The sequence below is a fragment of the Triticum aestivum genome, chromosome 6D (assembly GCF_018294505.1).
Source record: "Triticum aestivum cultivar Chinese Spring chromosome 6D, IWGSC CS RefSeq v2.1, whole genome shotgun sequence".
In the NCBI taxonomy this organism is placed as follows: domain Eukaryota; kingdom Viridiplantae; phylum Streptophyta; class Magnoliopsida; order Poales; family Poaceae; genus Triticum; species Triticum aestivum.
The window spans coordinates 79,995,297-80,011,851 of NC_057811.1; the positions used below are offsets into that span (position 1 = coordinate 79,995,297).

Here is a 16,555-nt window from a genome sequence, read left to right on the forward strand (position 1 = left end):
TATGATGATATATATGCTTGTTATCATAATTGTTTTTGTTCATATATATATATATATATGTAATGATTTTTTATAGAATATGATGTTTTTTTCATAGATGATCACATATATGATGTATGCATGGATGTGGATGAAATATGATGTTTTTTTGTTCATAAAACATGATGAAATATGAACAATGCATTAGGCAAAACCTTTACTTTTTTCGAAATTTTCTATTTGAACATTTTTTTATGAATGAGAGGAAAAAGGAAAATAAGAACAGGAAGAAAGGAGAAGAAGAGGAGAAATAAATAAGAAGAGGAAAAAAGAAGAGGAGAAGAAGAAAGGAATAGAAGAGAAGAAGAAAAAATAGAAAAAACATCATATTTCATCTCTCCTCTATTCCTTTCTTCTTCTCCTCTTTTTTTTCTTCGATCTTCTCCTCTATTCCTTTTCTTCTTCTCCTCTTTTTATTTCTTCTTCGTTTTCTTATGTTTTATCGGGTCTGTCGTCGTCGATATACCCCTCTCCCGATAACTTCAACACGGGGGGGGGGGGGTCGATATACCCCCTCCCCGATAATATTATTTTCCCATGTACGTATGTCGTCGTTGTCGATATAACCCCCTCCCGATAACTTCAACACGTGGGGGGGTCGATATACCCCCTCCCCGATAACATTATTTTCCCATGTATGTATGTCGTCATTGTCGATATATATAACTCCCTCCCAGATAACTTCGACATGATGGACGGTCGATATTTATACCCCCTCTCGATCGTGATAACTTATACCACAGGAGCACCCCCCGGCCCTCTCGCTCGACCAAAACTCTCGAGGACACCCAAACCCTAGAAAAAAATGATGTCGGTCTCCTACCCCCTCCCGCCGCGCCCCTACCCTTGAAGCATTGCCGAGGCCACCCCTAACCCGGAATAAGCTAGGTCTACGTTCGCACTAATATATCCACCTGCTGTCATGTTTGTGTAATAATTGCCATGTTGTAATATTTGCAGAAACAATGGAGCACGGACGAGACGAGCAAGCAGAAGAGGTGTTGGGGGACATAATCTTAGCCGGAGGTGATATCTTGTCGTATCTTAACGACAATGATGGTCTAGAAGAACAGGGTGAAGAAGCAGGCTACGGTGATCGAAGAGTGGAGGAGGAAAGACATGATTATGATGGCTCCGGTGACCCAATGCTGGTGCAAGAAGGAGCCCGTGGTGACGGCTCCGGTGACCGAACAGAGTCCGGCCAGGTAAATATATTAGTTAAGACTGTGCTGACTAGCTAATTGATGCATTCATTGTTTTGGTATGTACACATATTAATTAACACTCGTCTTTCTTCTTTTTTCTAGCCCTCCGGATCGAGCACAACTTCGGTAAAGAGATGAGGCCCGAAGAGAAAGTTGCGCTCGGATGAAAGGTTTGAGATCACAGCAATCGCACGCGACGGCCAACCGATTGAACCCATCCGGACAAAGGATGCATTTGCTGCTCAGTGCGGGGTTCTAGTTAGGGACAAGATCCCGATCAGCATCCACCAATGGTATAAGCCTAAGAAGGAAGACCCTGAGGTGTCTTATGTCAATGATATGCAGAAAGATGATCTTTGGACTGAGCTGAAGGCAATTTCACCCTACCGCCAGAGGAGGATCCGGAGAAGCCAGTTAAAAAGCAATTAATCAAGTCTCATGCTCTTAAGAAGATGGCAGACCTATTCAGGAGGTGGAAGAATGAGCTGAAAATGTTTGTCGACAAAGAAGAGACACCAGAGTTCATCGGCCGGTATGAGAAGATCAGAGATCACTGGCCCGCATTTGTGGCCCACAAGACATCGGAAAAGAGTAAGAAGATGTCAGCGACAAACAAGATGAATGCTGCGAAGAAGAAGCTTCACCATCGCATGGGGTCAGGTGGCTACCTCAAAGCCCGGCCTAAGTGGGCCAAGGCTGAGAATGATCTGCTTGAAAAAGGGATCGAACCACAGACAATGAACTGGACAGACCGTTGCCGGACTTGGTTCTTCGGGGCTGGCGGAACCTTGGACCCTGTATCAGGGAGGTGCGTTTGGACGAACGAGCTTTTGAGAATACCAGTCAAGAAGATTCAGCAATATATCGATGCAGCGCAGGAAGGGACGTTCGTTCCAGACAGAGAGAACGACGAGCTCACAATGGCCCTCGGGAATCCTGAGCACCCTGGACGGACATGAGGCACGCCAGGCTCCGTTCCGTGGAAGGCTGGTTTTCTGGACGCAGGCGGTTACAAAAGCCACGAGAGGAGGAAAAAAATGGAGCAGACCCAAATTCAGAAGCTGCACGAAAGGGTTCAAGCACTAGAGGAACGAGACGGCAATCGACATGCCGAAACTACCCCCGAAGCTACCCCGCCATCTCAGCGGAGAAGCAGCGTGGCTTCCACCGAGCTGCTTCAGCCGGAGCATGTCTTGACGGCTCCTGCTAGCTACCCCGTGGATGCTATCACGGAGTCTCAACATTGCCACCTTATGGCGGAATGGCAGAACTTCAAAGTCAAGGCGGCTGTTGGCTCTGTTTTACCTCCTAAACCCGACGCAACCTACCACTGCCGGCCGATTCCAGAAGGATATGCTAGGGTGATGGTGAATGAAATAACGGAGGGATTTGAGGACCTCCAGCTTGACCACCCTACCGGTGAAGGGGAGACTCGGCTGGGTTTAGCTCTGAAGACTCCGTGCCTATGGCGGAAGGAGCTCATTAACCTTCCGAACTGGATGCCTCCGGCGAGTAAGGGCACTCCGCCGCCGCCTCCTCCTCCGGCGAGTGATCAGGGCACTTAGCCTCCTTCTCCGGCGCGTGGCGGCACTCCGCCTCCTCCTCCGCCTCCTCCTCCGGCGAGTGGTCAGGGCACTCAGCCTCCTTCTCCAGCGCGTGGCGGCACTCCGCCTCCTTCTCCGCCTGCGCCGGCGTGCCAGAGCAGCCAGCCTCCTCCTTCTCCGCCTCGTCAGCAAGGGCGGAAGAGACCCGCCGCCGCTCCGGCTGCTCTGGCGCGTCGTAGTCCTTCCCCTCCGCCTCGTAAGCAAGGAAAGAAGACAGCCGCAGCCGCTCCGTTTGCTCTGCCGGCGTCTAGCAGTACAGCTGCCAGAGGCGGGAGGCAATACAGATTCGGTCCTTCTCTGAAGACTCCAGAGAAGTTACCATACGAGAGGACCGAGGAGGAGAACGCGAAGATCATGCGAGCCGAAGTGAAGAACTTCTTTGAAGGGGTGAAAGCAAAGAAACATCCACCTCCGGAGGAGAAGGTAGATCCGGTGAAAGCGAAGCGCACTCTGGATGCCCTGACAAAATCACCAAAGTCTCCGCCGAAAGGCAACTATGAGCGCATTATTGCAAAGACATTTGTCGAAGCGGAGTGGTCGGAAAGTACTGTCAGTGATCAAAGGTTAAAAGAACGACGAGCTGGGAAAAAAATTGCCCAGCTCGGCAAACAAGCGAACCAATCGTGCCCCCTGCTCAAGGTGTCTAAAGACATCGTCGCTGCAGATCCGAGGATGGTGGCCGGTTATAGCAATCTTGGAGATTACCTGCCCGACGATGTACATTATGAAATCATGGAGGTGGACGAACACAAATACCATTACGGGAAGCCTCTCGTCAAAGATGAAAGATCTCTAACAACGATGATGCGAAGATTACATGATTGGTACATGAAAACCTGCAGAGAGTCTGATGGGATGAATACTTTGACGCTGAGAGTTAAACCAGAGCATAACCTCGTTGGAATTGAACTGCTGAATGTTGCATTTGAGGAGTTCTTCCAGTTTTTCAATCAAAAGGCCCTCGATAAATCAACGATCACTTGCTACTGTCTGTAAGTAGTACTACTTCTGTCATTAAGTCTCTCTATATAGGTCAGCTCTTTCATTGTATGTATTTATAATTATCCTCACTATATTATGCAGATTGAAGATCGCCGAATTGAAGAAAAGACAAATCGGTGATATTGGGTTCATTAACACAAATCTCATAGATGCATATACGGTTGAAAAACATGCCAAAGAAGCCGAGGCCAACTTGCTACGATCGTTGGTATTAAATTAGAACAAAGATATAATACTATTTCCTTACAACTTCAAGTGAGTGTTACTGTCTTGTGCATATTCGGTTTCCCTTATTAGTCCAGGTTATGGTAATGTAATTGATGACTTATGCATGCATGCGCAGCTTCCACTATATTCTCCTAGAGATTAAGCTTGAGCAGGGAGTAGTAACCGTCTTAGACTCGAGACGAAAAGATCCCCAGGACTATGCGGACATGACTCAAATGCTCGAGAAGTAAGTTAAATCGATCATTATCCATCATATCAGCAACTTTGTTCATTTCCTGATATCAAGTAATTGTTTTCTTTGTCTGGCAGGGTTTGGAGAAAATTCACAACAAAAGCTCCGGGACTGCCGAAGAAGCTGCAATTTAGACACCCGAAAGTAAGTACTATAGTAGCATGTTCCGCACATCTCCTAGTGATTCAAGCGCTAGTTTCATCAATACCATTTAGCATGCTTGCTTATCAGTTAGATTGACCTCTATTTCTTGTAAAGTGGTTGTGGCAGGAACAAGGGAATGATTTCTGTGGATACTACGTTTGCGAGTCTATCCGCCACACGACTTGTGAGCGGGGCTACTCTGACGAACAATATGAAGTGCGTAAGCAATAATATTCACAATTTTATTTTATTACCATCATTTGTGTCAGTTTCATTTATTCATATATATATATATGTATTGACCCCTTCTTCAAATTAGATGTTTCGGATGCGGGATGAACTCCTAGCAGAAGATCGTATGCGAGCAATTCAAGAGGAATTGGCGGCATTCTTCCTTGACCACGTGATCGCTGAAAACGGAGAATGCTATGTGGACCCTGTGTTCTTACAATTTAATTAGGAGATTATATTGTAAGAGATAATTATTGTATATATGTAGCCGGTAGTGTCAGATAGATATACGAGAACTTGTTGTTCGACCAATCTCTCGGAGAAGGAGAGGTGGTCGATATCACTTCTCTCTGTATGCATATGTTCATGACGATCTTCTGTTTCCTTCATTTGCTTACTAGCTAGCGTGTCTAGTCCTCTCCATACGTATATAGTACGTAGGGTCGACCAAGCACGGAGATAAGAGAGGACACTTCTCTCTATTAATTAGCTAGCTAACACAATATATGAAACACCTAAATTAACCCCCCAAAACCCCCCAACCCCACCCCCTTTCAAAAAAACAAAAATGCCAGCCCCTGAAATGCTGACGCGTGGATGCCTATTGGTCCCGGTTGGTGACACCAACCGGGACAAAAGGCCCTGCCTATTGGTCCCACCAACCGGGACCAAAGGCCCCCCTGCCTGGGCTGGCAGCAGCGGCCACGTGGAGGACCTTCTGTCCCGGTTCGTGTAAGAACCGGGACTAAAGGGTTAGGGCTTTAGTAACGACCCTTTAGTCCCGGTTCGAAAACCGGGACATAAGGCCCTTACAAACCGGGTAAAAGCCCCTTTTCCTACTAGTGTCAATAGATAGTATACGCAGAAGTTGTTTGATTTATAAGATGGAAGGAATTGTTGAATTAGATATTAGAATTACACAAACTAATATGTTACCTTGATATTTAGAATAACAATATAAAACAACTGATTGCATTCCTTGTCGTGTAATTAATCATCGTAAAATATGAACCAATGAAAGAAGCATGAAGGAATCACATATTATAAAAAATGGGATCGCCATAGAGTGAACATAGATAAGAAATTGATTTGGACCGAAGGGATTCCAAATGGCACACACGTCTAGAGGAAAATGCTCAGCTGACAAAAATTCCTAGCTAATAAATTATTACTGTAATCCTGCAACAGCAACCAATACCGTCTGACAGTAACACTCTCTTCCACTTGGAGCAAAGATTCAAGTCTGCTTCATAAAATAAAACTCAGAGCGGGTAACTTCTTGTGTGCAGTACTGAAACATGATCACTAAGACACTCTTCCTGCCTTTTCTAGTTGGTTGTTTCCACACAAGAAAGCTACAAAGAACATGACCTGAAGCCTGCAGAACACACCTATGAGGATGATGGCATGATATCACTAAAGTTGAAAAGAGCAAACCGTAATTATATTTTGCAACAACCAATTACCTATATTAATCAAATGACACCATAGAAAAGTTATTAGAAAGAACTACCAATACCTGAACATTAAGTTCCTCCATAAATATTTCCTTTACCTCCTCATAGCACAACGCTTTGACCTGCAACTGGCTCCACCAGAACTGAGAGAAATCGCAGATTGGATGAAATGTCGTACGGGGGTGAGTGGAAGACAGAGATAAAAAAAGTTTGCAAAGTTGTATGAAGGTGATTGACTGGTTACCTTGGGAGGAGGGGATTTGACATCAACGTCTAGAGGAGAAGGGTTTCATGATGCATAGATAAACGCCCAAATCTAATCCTCTTGATCCAGCCCAAATCCCCTTGATCCAGAGCCACAAGGCCAGTGGCGGCAACATACGGCCCTGGATGGTAGCGGCGGTGGCGTTCCACATTCATGGACGGATCTGAGCACTCAGGTAGACGGGGGGACGTGTCGTCGTGGTAAGCAAAACGACCGAGGGGGGCGCTGCTACCTGGAAAGCTAGCGCTTGGCGGTGGGCATTGCTGCTAGTCTGCTAGAGATCAAGAAAGAGGGAGGTGCACCATTGCTTGAGGTCGTGAGGTCGTGATAGGCGACGATGCAGGGAAGGCTGCGTCGCAGTAGGCTGTAGGATTCCCGCCCAGCCGCCAGGATCGCCATGGCCGTCGCTCCCGCATCGTTCGTGACCTACCTAGGTCGTCCATGGTGGGAAGAGCCGCCACGCGAGCGAAAGAGACCAGGGTCGCGAGCAGGCCCAGTAGGCCCAATTGAATCTCAGGTACCCAAAAAAACCGTCGGAGCAGCGGCCCGAGAAGGTTAGCGTTCCTTAGGAAGCTTGTACGTGTGATTTGGGCGCGATTAAGAGCGAATCGGATGGCCAGAAAAGTCTAAAAAAGACAATCCAATGGATAGAAATGCTGATGGCCTGAGAGGGCTGGGAGAGTGTTCATTTTTAATGTATCTAAATGGCCGAGTGTTACAGCGTGACTGCTCAGAGGAAAGTCACCTGATCTTGGTGTTGAGAGTAAACATCTCAAGAGCTCCTTTTGTACCATTGACCATTACAGTTTCAGTTTTAGTGTTGATATGTATTCAGTTAAGTGGATGTAGCACTGTTGCCAAGCGGTCGTACTTTTACATCACAAATATACATTATCTATTGGAGTTGCATTTTTACATCTTCAATATACATCGTCTGTTGGAGTTGTCTTTTTTTTAGATTAAAAAACATTTTTTGAAGATGTAAACTTTTACATCTTCTATTTTATATCTCCAACTTTGCATCTTCAATATCTTCTATTAAAGATGCTCTTAGCATCTACAGTAGTATTAAAATTTTGATCACATACACATAAGGGACAAAAGAGTCTTTTCAAATGTCACTTGACACCGTTAAAGCTTAAATTGGACAAAAGTGTTATAAAAGGTATAAAATTTAGACTCAACGTTACACAAGGAAGAAATTATTTTTTGATGTCAATTAGGGCAAAAAAATAACAGTGTTAAATAAAGAATTCTCTCAAGAAGAAGCGTGGGTAGTAAAAGGAGGATTCTTATTTTACTCTCTGATCTGAGTTTTTCTATAAAAAAATAACCACGACCGCTGCGGCTAACTCCCACCAAAGCGCTACCCCCTTCCTCTCCACTGCGCAGCGGTCGATCGGCCGCCAGCCATGACCCCGACGGCGCGGCACCTCGTCGACGAGATCCTAGAGGAGATCTTCCTCCGCCTGCCCACCCCGGCCGCGCTCGCCCGCGCCTCAACCGCCAGCCCCCGTTTCCGCCGCATCATCACCGAGCGCGCCTTCCTCCGCCGTTTCCTCGCCCTCCATCCGCCGCCACTCCTGGGGTTCGCAGCTGGCGTAGGTGGCTTCTACCCGGCCCAGGATCCCCACCCCTCCGCCCCGCTCGCGCGCGCCATCGTCGACGCTGCGGATTTCACCTACTCCTTCGTCCCCAAGGCCAAAAGCTGGTTCGGCCACTGGCATCCCTGCGACGCCCGCGACGGCCGCCTCCTCCTGGAGGCCAGCTACCGGTTCGATCTCGAGACGATCCCGAGCCACGCGGTGTGCGATCCCCTGTCACGGAGATACGTGGTGCTTCCAGCCATACCCGAGGAAACGACCATCCCGCAGGAGCGTCTCTTTGAGTTCCGCTCTATCCTCGCCCCAATAGCCGAGGACGAGGACGAGACGTCGTTCAAGGTGATCTTCATGGCGAACTACAAAAGCAAGCTGCTTACCTATGTATTCTCTTCTGTTACTCTGCAATGGTGTGTAGCTGCATCCATCAGCTGGGGTTCTTTGGGCACAGCTGATCCCTATTTGGCCAGGCCCCTTTGCAACAACCTACACAGCTTCTTCTACTGGGACGCGGATTGGCGCGGGAAGCTGTTTGTGCTAGACACGTGCAGGAGGGAGTTTTACATTGCCAACTTTGCCGCGGGTAACCATCGGCAGCTTCTAAATAAGCGTGGACACGGTATGATCAGGTCTTCCATTGCTGTGGGTACAGACAGAGCCCTTGAGATGTTTTCTCTCATTGGTGATTACGGTTCAGATGCCTTGTATGGTCTCTATCATACCACTCAGCAGAATGACGGTGAATCTTTCAACGAATGGCAGCTAAAAAATGTTGCAGCATTGCCTCGCGGATGTCTCTATGATACTGTGGGTGCAACCGAGGGATTCATGGTCCTTCGAGGCTATCAGGAGCCTCATCATGGTTTGCCTGGGAATCGGGATGTAGAAGATTTATTTTCACTGGATCTCAAGACTTCTGAACTTACAAAGGTCTGCAGAGTAGCACCACAGGATCCTACCAGGCGTGTTTGCTCGTACTTTGGCTTCCCACCATCATTATCGAAACCAAGTCTATGAACTACAAAGTGGTAAGATTTTTTACATAGTAGTATTGCTTATTTCATTGGATTTTCTCATCTGAATCGGGAAGTGACAAGCTTATATGTTTGTATTTATGAATCATTATGGTGCTTTGCAATCCTATACAGAAGGTCTTAAGGGTGTCAGCGAAGTACTATATTACCTTTTTTTCTTTCATTTTTTGCGAATTAGCTACCATATTACCTTTGAATGACAAGAGAAAATCTAGATAAATTCACCTTTTTATCCGATGACCTCTACCCATCAGTTTTACAAAATGCAGTCAGGTTGACTTGAAACCACCCCGTGGTTCCAGAACTTGTCTCCTGATCGAGGTAACACTGCCCATTTTGGTCCTTGCGTTTTAGTTTCTCTGGTCCAAATTGCTTGTCCAAGCCGGGTCTGATAACTCTGGTCCCAGTGCAGTGAGTTCGTCAAATTATATATAAGCATGCTACAGAAAAGGTGAAAAAACTAGCCTGTTGGAACCAATCTTTCTTGTTGGTTATATTGAGCTTGTTCAATATCAGGCTGATCAGGTTCTTGCCAGCGCTTCTCTATGGAGATTTTGTAGAGAGATTTCAGAAATTTGCCCTTAGGTGTTAGGAATCTCATCGTGTGGCTTGTTCAGATTTGTCTGCGTATAGGAGGGGAAATGGCTGGGGCTTACGTTCCATCTTTAGGTCTTAGAAATCTGCACATAATTCATTGATCCGATGGTATCCAAAAGAAGTATGTGTCATAAACTCATAATCTGCACACAAGTTAGTTAATGTTTGAGGGCCTTGAGGCTTTTTATTACCACTCAATGTTATGTTTCTATTATTTTTACTCACTCTGCATTGCTTCAAAACTGGAGTTACATGGCCCTGGGATTCGCCTGAAACATGGACAATCAGCTTAATTATGTGACCTTTCCGATTTATGCTTAAGATTTACTGTACTTTTCAGTTTTGCAAATCAGGCATAAATTTGCGTATATTGCTCCCAAACTGCCATAAGATGTCTTTGGGAATATTTTGAAGCATGAATGAGCACCTTATGCGCCTCTAGTCCGAAGCTACCAGTTTTGTATGCATGCCACATTTTGAAAGAAGTGAAGGTTTTTACCTCCACATCGGTTACTTCTGAATTCTAACTTCTTACCTCCACATCGGTTACTTCTGAATTCTAACTAAATATATCTGCAGGTATGAACTAACTTTGCTGCTCTTGGGGTCTCTTGTTTGGGGGCATATCATCCATGTGTCGACGGAAGATGGTCCTGACAATATGCTGTCTCAATGATACAGTACTCAAGTCTTGGTGTTAATTATCAGAAATCGATTGTCATGTACTTCGCTGGGGCTGTGTTAGGCGTGTTTAAGCAAGACATGCTACTGTAACCAAGGTGACTTTGTTTTACCACTAATTCGTAAGAGACATACTGTTGCTTTGTGCCGGGAGATTGTCCATGACCTAGAAGACAGTGATGGTGGTGCGTTTTGCTCAGTTGCCACTATGCTTATTGTTGTACGAATCCTGGTGCCTGCGGCCAAGTTATGCCCTGCTTTCATGTTTGTGATCTAGACCGAGATGAATTGTTTTTCCTGCAGATGCAGTTTTAGAAATTCTGTGATGCCCCTTTCAGATGCAGACATTCAGTGCTAGAATTTGCAATTGGTACTCCCTCCATTCCTAAATATTTCTAACTTTTTTCCTAAATCAGATGTATATAGACATGTTTCCGTGTGTTTGTTCACTCATTTCAGTCCATATATAGTCCATATTAGAATATCCAAAACATATTACATTTGTGAATGGAGGGAGTATTTGCCAACCACGAATGTCATTGTTTCGGTGCGGTGATCTAATAATCTGTTCATGGCAACTAACTTGTAAAGACGGAATATTCTTTCAGCAAAAGGTGATGTTTGACTTTGTCAATCTCAAGATCTGTGCTGGAGGTGCTCATACGGGTAGGTGCGCGTACTATGTTTGTAGGGGTAGGTGTATGCGTGTATGCGTGTGTGTGTGTGTGTTTGTCTTGTGTTTGTTTTGTGTTTCTAAAAAAATTCATTTGTGGATTTGAACTTCTACATCGTGCGTGAACACTTGCGCGCCCTTCTGCGAATTCTTTGCCCCCGCCATCATTTTTCGACTGATTTTACCTCAAGGCTCCACCTTCACTCACATACCCCGCGCCATCTCAATTTATCCACACCCAATGTCTATACCTGAACAAAGCCTAACACTCCCATATAATGGTTGCTTGATCCATATGGATTTGAAGGAGTTGCCTCGCATAAAAAAAAATTGGCCCCTTCAATTGCTTTGTTGCAAAATTCTCCCATACAATGGTTGCTTGATCCATATGGATTTGAAGGAGTCGCCTCACATAAAAAAATTTGGCCCCTTCAATTGCTTTGTTGCAAAATTCGTATGGAAAGAAGATCATTTTTTATGGCATCATTATTCAACCAAACAAGGGTCTACAAAGGAAGGTGCCAACACGGACTATAAAAATCGCTTGTTAACATACTAACATGTTGCCCGCCTTAGGTAGGATCCACAGACAAATAAATCCGTGCAACTTGGCGGTGTGGCAGTGCAACAAAGGCTACATTTTTGCAGGTATAAATGGGTAAATTTAACTGACATCTTTTTCAAGTTGTATAAAGTGTTTTTGAAACAAAGTTATTGTATGTCTAACATAATATCGCAACGATCACGATGTTGGGCTTGAACGACCTTATTTACAAGGTACCAATGTACCTATTAGGTAACACTAGCAAAAATGCCCGTGCGTTGCACCGGGAGAAAAAAATATCTTTCATGTTTAGTTTGTGGGTATGTGTTGCCAAGGAAAGACACTACGTATGTGATGCTATCAAGATTTGTCTTAATCAAAAACTTAATTATCCATTTGCTAAAGTATCATACATGCACAATACATGCATTTGTCTACATAAGGAGATCTTTAGTTGAATGCCCATGCGTTGCTATGCAAAAAAAAAATCAATTGATCGTGACTTAACTCTCTTGTCACCCAAGTAACATAAATCTACTTTAGTCAAGACAACACGGGACAAAAGTCTCGGACAAAATAATAATTATAGATGTAAGGTGTTTTGGGACGCTAGTTTGGGAAGATGGTATGTATTGCCGTCCTTGACCACTTAAATTTGTTCATAGCATCCTCGCTCTTTTTCAAAAACATCATACATCAATATCATGGTTAGCAGTCTCAACTGTGGAATTGTATGAATCTCAATGCAAAAATTCAGGACATGCATCATACCTATTGCTCCTTAGCTTCAATAAACTGAGCATTGTTGCCATGGTTAGAAATTAAATCGGGTGAAATTAACAATATAGTGTACAACAGGCCAGACAAAATCTGAGTTTATACATACCCTACGATCCATTGTGACCTAGTTACCATAGCACATAAAATTGCAGCTCAAAAGCTTATGCCGGTTTTACATTTTTTTTCCGTGTTTCATTTTGGGCAAAAAAATTCCGTGAGTAGGCCTCAATCCTAGTCAGTGCAGATCAGGCCGAAAGGCCAATTTGGCTGACAAAGAAGTCCACCCCGGCTTAAATAGAAAAATAAAGTAAGGTGCAACATGCCTGCTCTCGTAGCCCCTTGCTGCATGCGAGATTGAACGGTCGACGCTCTTCGAGCATCGCCGCTTATATTCCTGAAGCTTCTTTTCCTGGCTCTGCCTCTCCCCATCTCTCTCTCTCTCTCACTCGTCAGTCGTCACAGGAGGACACCATGGAGCAGCAACCTCGAGTTGACGAGCGACCCCGCGCAGCCGGCAGGTGTTCCACCGCACCCCTCTCTGCCTCGACCTCATCCTCCGCAGGCCTCCTCTGTCGCGCGATGGACGCCAACCTCGTGCCCCTGCCTTCTCGCGAGCTCGCTCGAGCCGCAGCAATGGCGCCGCCGCCCAGCACCACAGCGGAGAGAGGAGCACAGCGGCCAACCCCCTCCCTCCCCTGCTGCATCACTGGGCCTCCTTCCCGTTTTCTTCCCTCCCTTTGACTTCCTGCAGCGAGCCGAGGCCATGGCCGCTAGCTCCCCCTTCTTCTTAAGCTTTGCCACGGGCTGCCCAAGATCAAATTCGGTCGCCACGGTAGAGCGCTAGCCTCTACTGTCAGCTTCCTGCCGCCGCCGTCCTCCGCTGACACAGCTCTCCCTCCAACCTTTTAGCAGTAAGACTGAATTCTCTTCCTTTCTTATTTCTCCTTTAACAGCAGCACTCGATCCTCTTCTTTCCTTGTTTCTCTTTCAGCGTCTGTATCTTCATTTGCTTATTGATTCCCGAAACACCTCCTCAATACCCAAAAAAGTTGAAGTCGTATATAAATTGGAAGAAGCAAGTGCAAGGGGGCGAGGTGGGACTATTTAAAAGGAGCATCTAACATTTTCCTAACAGAATTTGAGCTAGCTGAGTTGCTTGCAATCCCTGTTACAGGGCTGGAGGTCACGAGTTTGAATCATATACCAGCATCAATTTTTGCCTCCCGTCCTCCACTGCAGCGGGGCCACCTTTCACCAGGTGTGTGACTTAAACGGGCCAAGGCGACTGGCCCAGGAGCCATAACACGCGGGTGCAGGCCCAAGTCACGCAATGCTTTTGACGTACAGGCAGCCAGCATGTAGATAGATTAGTACTCCACCTTGGATAGAAAATAAATATAAACGTGTTGAAGAAAAAAACTGAAAGCGTAAATTCACAAAAAGAAACGTATCGTGACGGTGAACCCACGGAGCCAATCCATACTTTATTATTAAAAAAAAATAGGGAAAGACTAAGGTGGCACCATCTTCTTCTACTTCACTAATGGATGATACCATCACGCCTCTCACCCTTCTCCTTCACCATGACCATACTTATTCACACACATCCTTTACCTCCTTCAGTCCAGAATCCATCGATTGTGGATATCGGTTTGTGCCTCTCCATCGTTGTATAACCTAACATCTATTTTCTGCAAAGTCATCGTCTCTCATTGACCTCTCCGCTCTCGCTCGACAGGGGAGGCACGAGAAGAGTCTAAATCCTTTCAATACCATTCACGCCCCTTGTCAATGTCATTGTGGTCCTCGAGTCGCCTAGTCGGAGCCACCGTGGTCCTCGAGCCGCCAACTAGGCAAGGAAGAGGAACCTTTATGGGTCCCACACGCGGTACATCGCCTCTTTGCCCCATAGGGCATGCACAAATCTCAAAGCACCGACCCGCTTGCGACGGACCAGATCTCCTCCGGGCCCCTTGACCCGACAGGCCGCACCAGTCTTCCTTCCCGGTCTCCTCCCACGCGCACGGGGCAGATCGAGCCTCCTTCAATTCTCAAATCTCAATCCCACATGGTGCTCCGCCGCGAGATCTGAGAGAGAGAGAGAGAGAGAGCCTCGCCGCCTCGCCCCAGCCAGCCCCGCGCGATGATGGCCGCGCCGGCCGCCTCCCCGGCGGCGCGATCGCGCGGCAATGCCGCCGCCGGCGGCGGCAGCGCCACGTCGACGATGCTCCCGGGCCCGGCCAGCCGCGGCAACGGCGGCTGCATCGACCTCAGCACCTCGGGCCTCCTCGCGCACGGCGCCGGCAGCAGCGTCGTCGTCTCCGACCCGCGCTCCATGCAGCTCGTCTGCGTCCTCCCCATGCCGTCCTCCTCCGCCACCTCGCTCGCCTCCTTCGTCACGGCCGTGCGCTGGGCGCCCGCGGCCAGCGCGTCCTCCCTCGCCGCCGCCGAGGACGCCGCCGGCGCCGAGGACGACCACCGCCCGCTCCGCCTCGCCGCCGGCGACCGCCACGGCCGCGTCGCCGTCTGGGACGCCCGCGCGCGCGCCGTGCTGCGCCTGCTCAGCCTCGACGAGTCCCGCAGCGTCGCGCCCGGCACCAGCGGCGGCGTGCAGGACCTCTGCTGGATCCACCACGCCTCCGGCTGGCTCCTCGCATCCATCCACGGGCCCTCGCTGCTCTGCATCTGGGAGACCAGCAACAACCCCCGCGTGCTCTGGATGTTCGACGCCTCGCCCGAGTACCTCTCCTGCCTCCGCCGGGACCCCTTCGACGACCGCCACCTCTGCGCGCTGGGTCTCAAGGGCTTCCTTCTCTCCGCTGTCCCACGGCATGACTCCGACATCTCGTTGAAGGAGCATAGGATCGTTTGCGGCGCCGGGGACGTGGCAGAGCTGCAGAGGCTGGAGAAGGACATATCAGCGCCGGCGCCAGCCCCGGCGCTCGCTGCTTTCCCGCTCTTTGCGGCTAGGCTGTGCTTCTCCCCACTGTGGAGACACATCCTATATGCTGTGTACCCTCGGGAGCTCGTCGTCTTTGAACTTAACTACAGCATTGCGCTCTCTGTTGCTACATTGCCAAGGGGGTTCGGCAAGTTCACGGATGTTATGGCCGATACTGATCTTGACCTGCTCTATTGCACACATGCTGATGGCAAGCTGAGCATCTGGAAGCGCAAGGAGTAAGTTTGCGCATCTTGCAAATATTTTTTTACAATAATAATTGAGGAAGAACACCTAACTGAGAACTTGACTGAATGCCCAATCTCTGAAAAGACAACTGTCATAATGGGCATTTTTATGGTTGACTACAGCCATAGAAAAAATTGCAATCAGTAGCTTAGTCATTTTATCTAAAAAAGAGAGAACAATTTAGAATGTACTCCCTCTTATAAAAGTTTACAGACGGGTGCATAAGATATTATGTATACATCCTTGGGAATGTGCTGACAAACATAGATGGTCTTATAAGTTATAACCATTGGGGTATCATGTAGTTGACATTTAAAAGGAATGAACAGTCAGCGATATGTGTACTAATTGGAAGAATATTTTTCTTGCCACACATTTTGTAGATGTCATTTTGCCATTTGTGTATGCCTCATTGAAAGTGTGTAACCTGCTCTGCTAGTTTGCTGGCATACATTCTTAACAATTTGCACACCAATATAGATATAGTTTCAGTATTGTACATAAATGGCTAACAGGTATGAGTAGTTTTTTATTGTAACATATTAAGTTCAACCTTGTTTCTTTTTTTATTCTAGGGGTGAACAAGTGCATTTGTTGCATGCAGTGGAAGAGCTCATGCCTTCAATTGGTACCGTTGTTCCTCCCCCGGCCGTTCTTGCTACTACGATCTGGCAGTCAGAGTCTATTTTTCGTAACATCGACAAACAATCTCAGGATTTGGCACATATGCAATCTTCACAGTCTATGATCTTTGATACAAAGTCGCACCAGAACATGTATCAAGGGACCATGACATATCTAACATCGATATCTGAAGATGGCAAGATCTGGTCATGGCATTTAACTTTTGACAAGTCAGTATCTTCCAAGAAAATTAATCTAGGTGCGAATCAGTGTTGTCAAGACAGCAAATAAATAAATAAATCCTATTCCTAGCCCAGCTATTAAATCGACTGATGATTCCATTTCTGTCACTAATGTCGGGAAGGAACCAGGTACATCGAACCATAGTGATGCTGGAACTTCCAACCCGCGCTCCAATGGGCTT

At 46.9% G+C, this 16,555-nt stretch overlaps 2 protein-coding genes across 2 annotated transcripts in view; both read left to right on the forward strand.

Annotated features, from left to right (window-relative positions):
- Positions 1-7,735: 7,735 nt before the first annotated feature.
- On the forward strand, positions 7,736-10,596 carry LOC123141150 (uncharacterized). Its single transcript, XM_044560373.1, has 2 exons — positions 7,736-9,036; positions 10,219-10,596. Exon 1 carries the CDS (start codon positions 7,820-7,822, stop codon positions 9,023-9,025), a length of 1,206 nt encoding a protein of 401 aa, XP_044416308.1. The 5' UTR covers positions 7,736-7,819; the 3' UTR covers positions 9,026-9,036; positions 10,219-10,596.
- Positions 10,597-14,328: 3,732 nt separating this feature from the next.
- The window catches only part of LOC123143685 (WD repeat-containing protein 11), a gene marked incomplete in the record, with an annotated part of 12,471 nt that continues 10,244 nt past the window's right edge, over positions 14,329-16,555 (forward strand). The window contains 3 exon segments of the mRNA XM_044562638.1: positions 14,329-15,497; positions 16,083-16,390; positions 16,503-16,555. Coding sequence (XP_044418573.1) covers positions 14,461-15,497; positions 16,083-16,390; positions 16,503-16,555 — 1,398 coding nt within the window.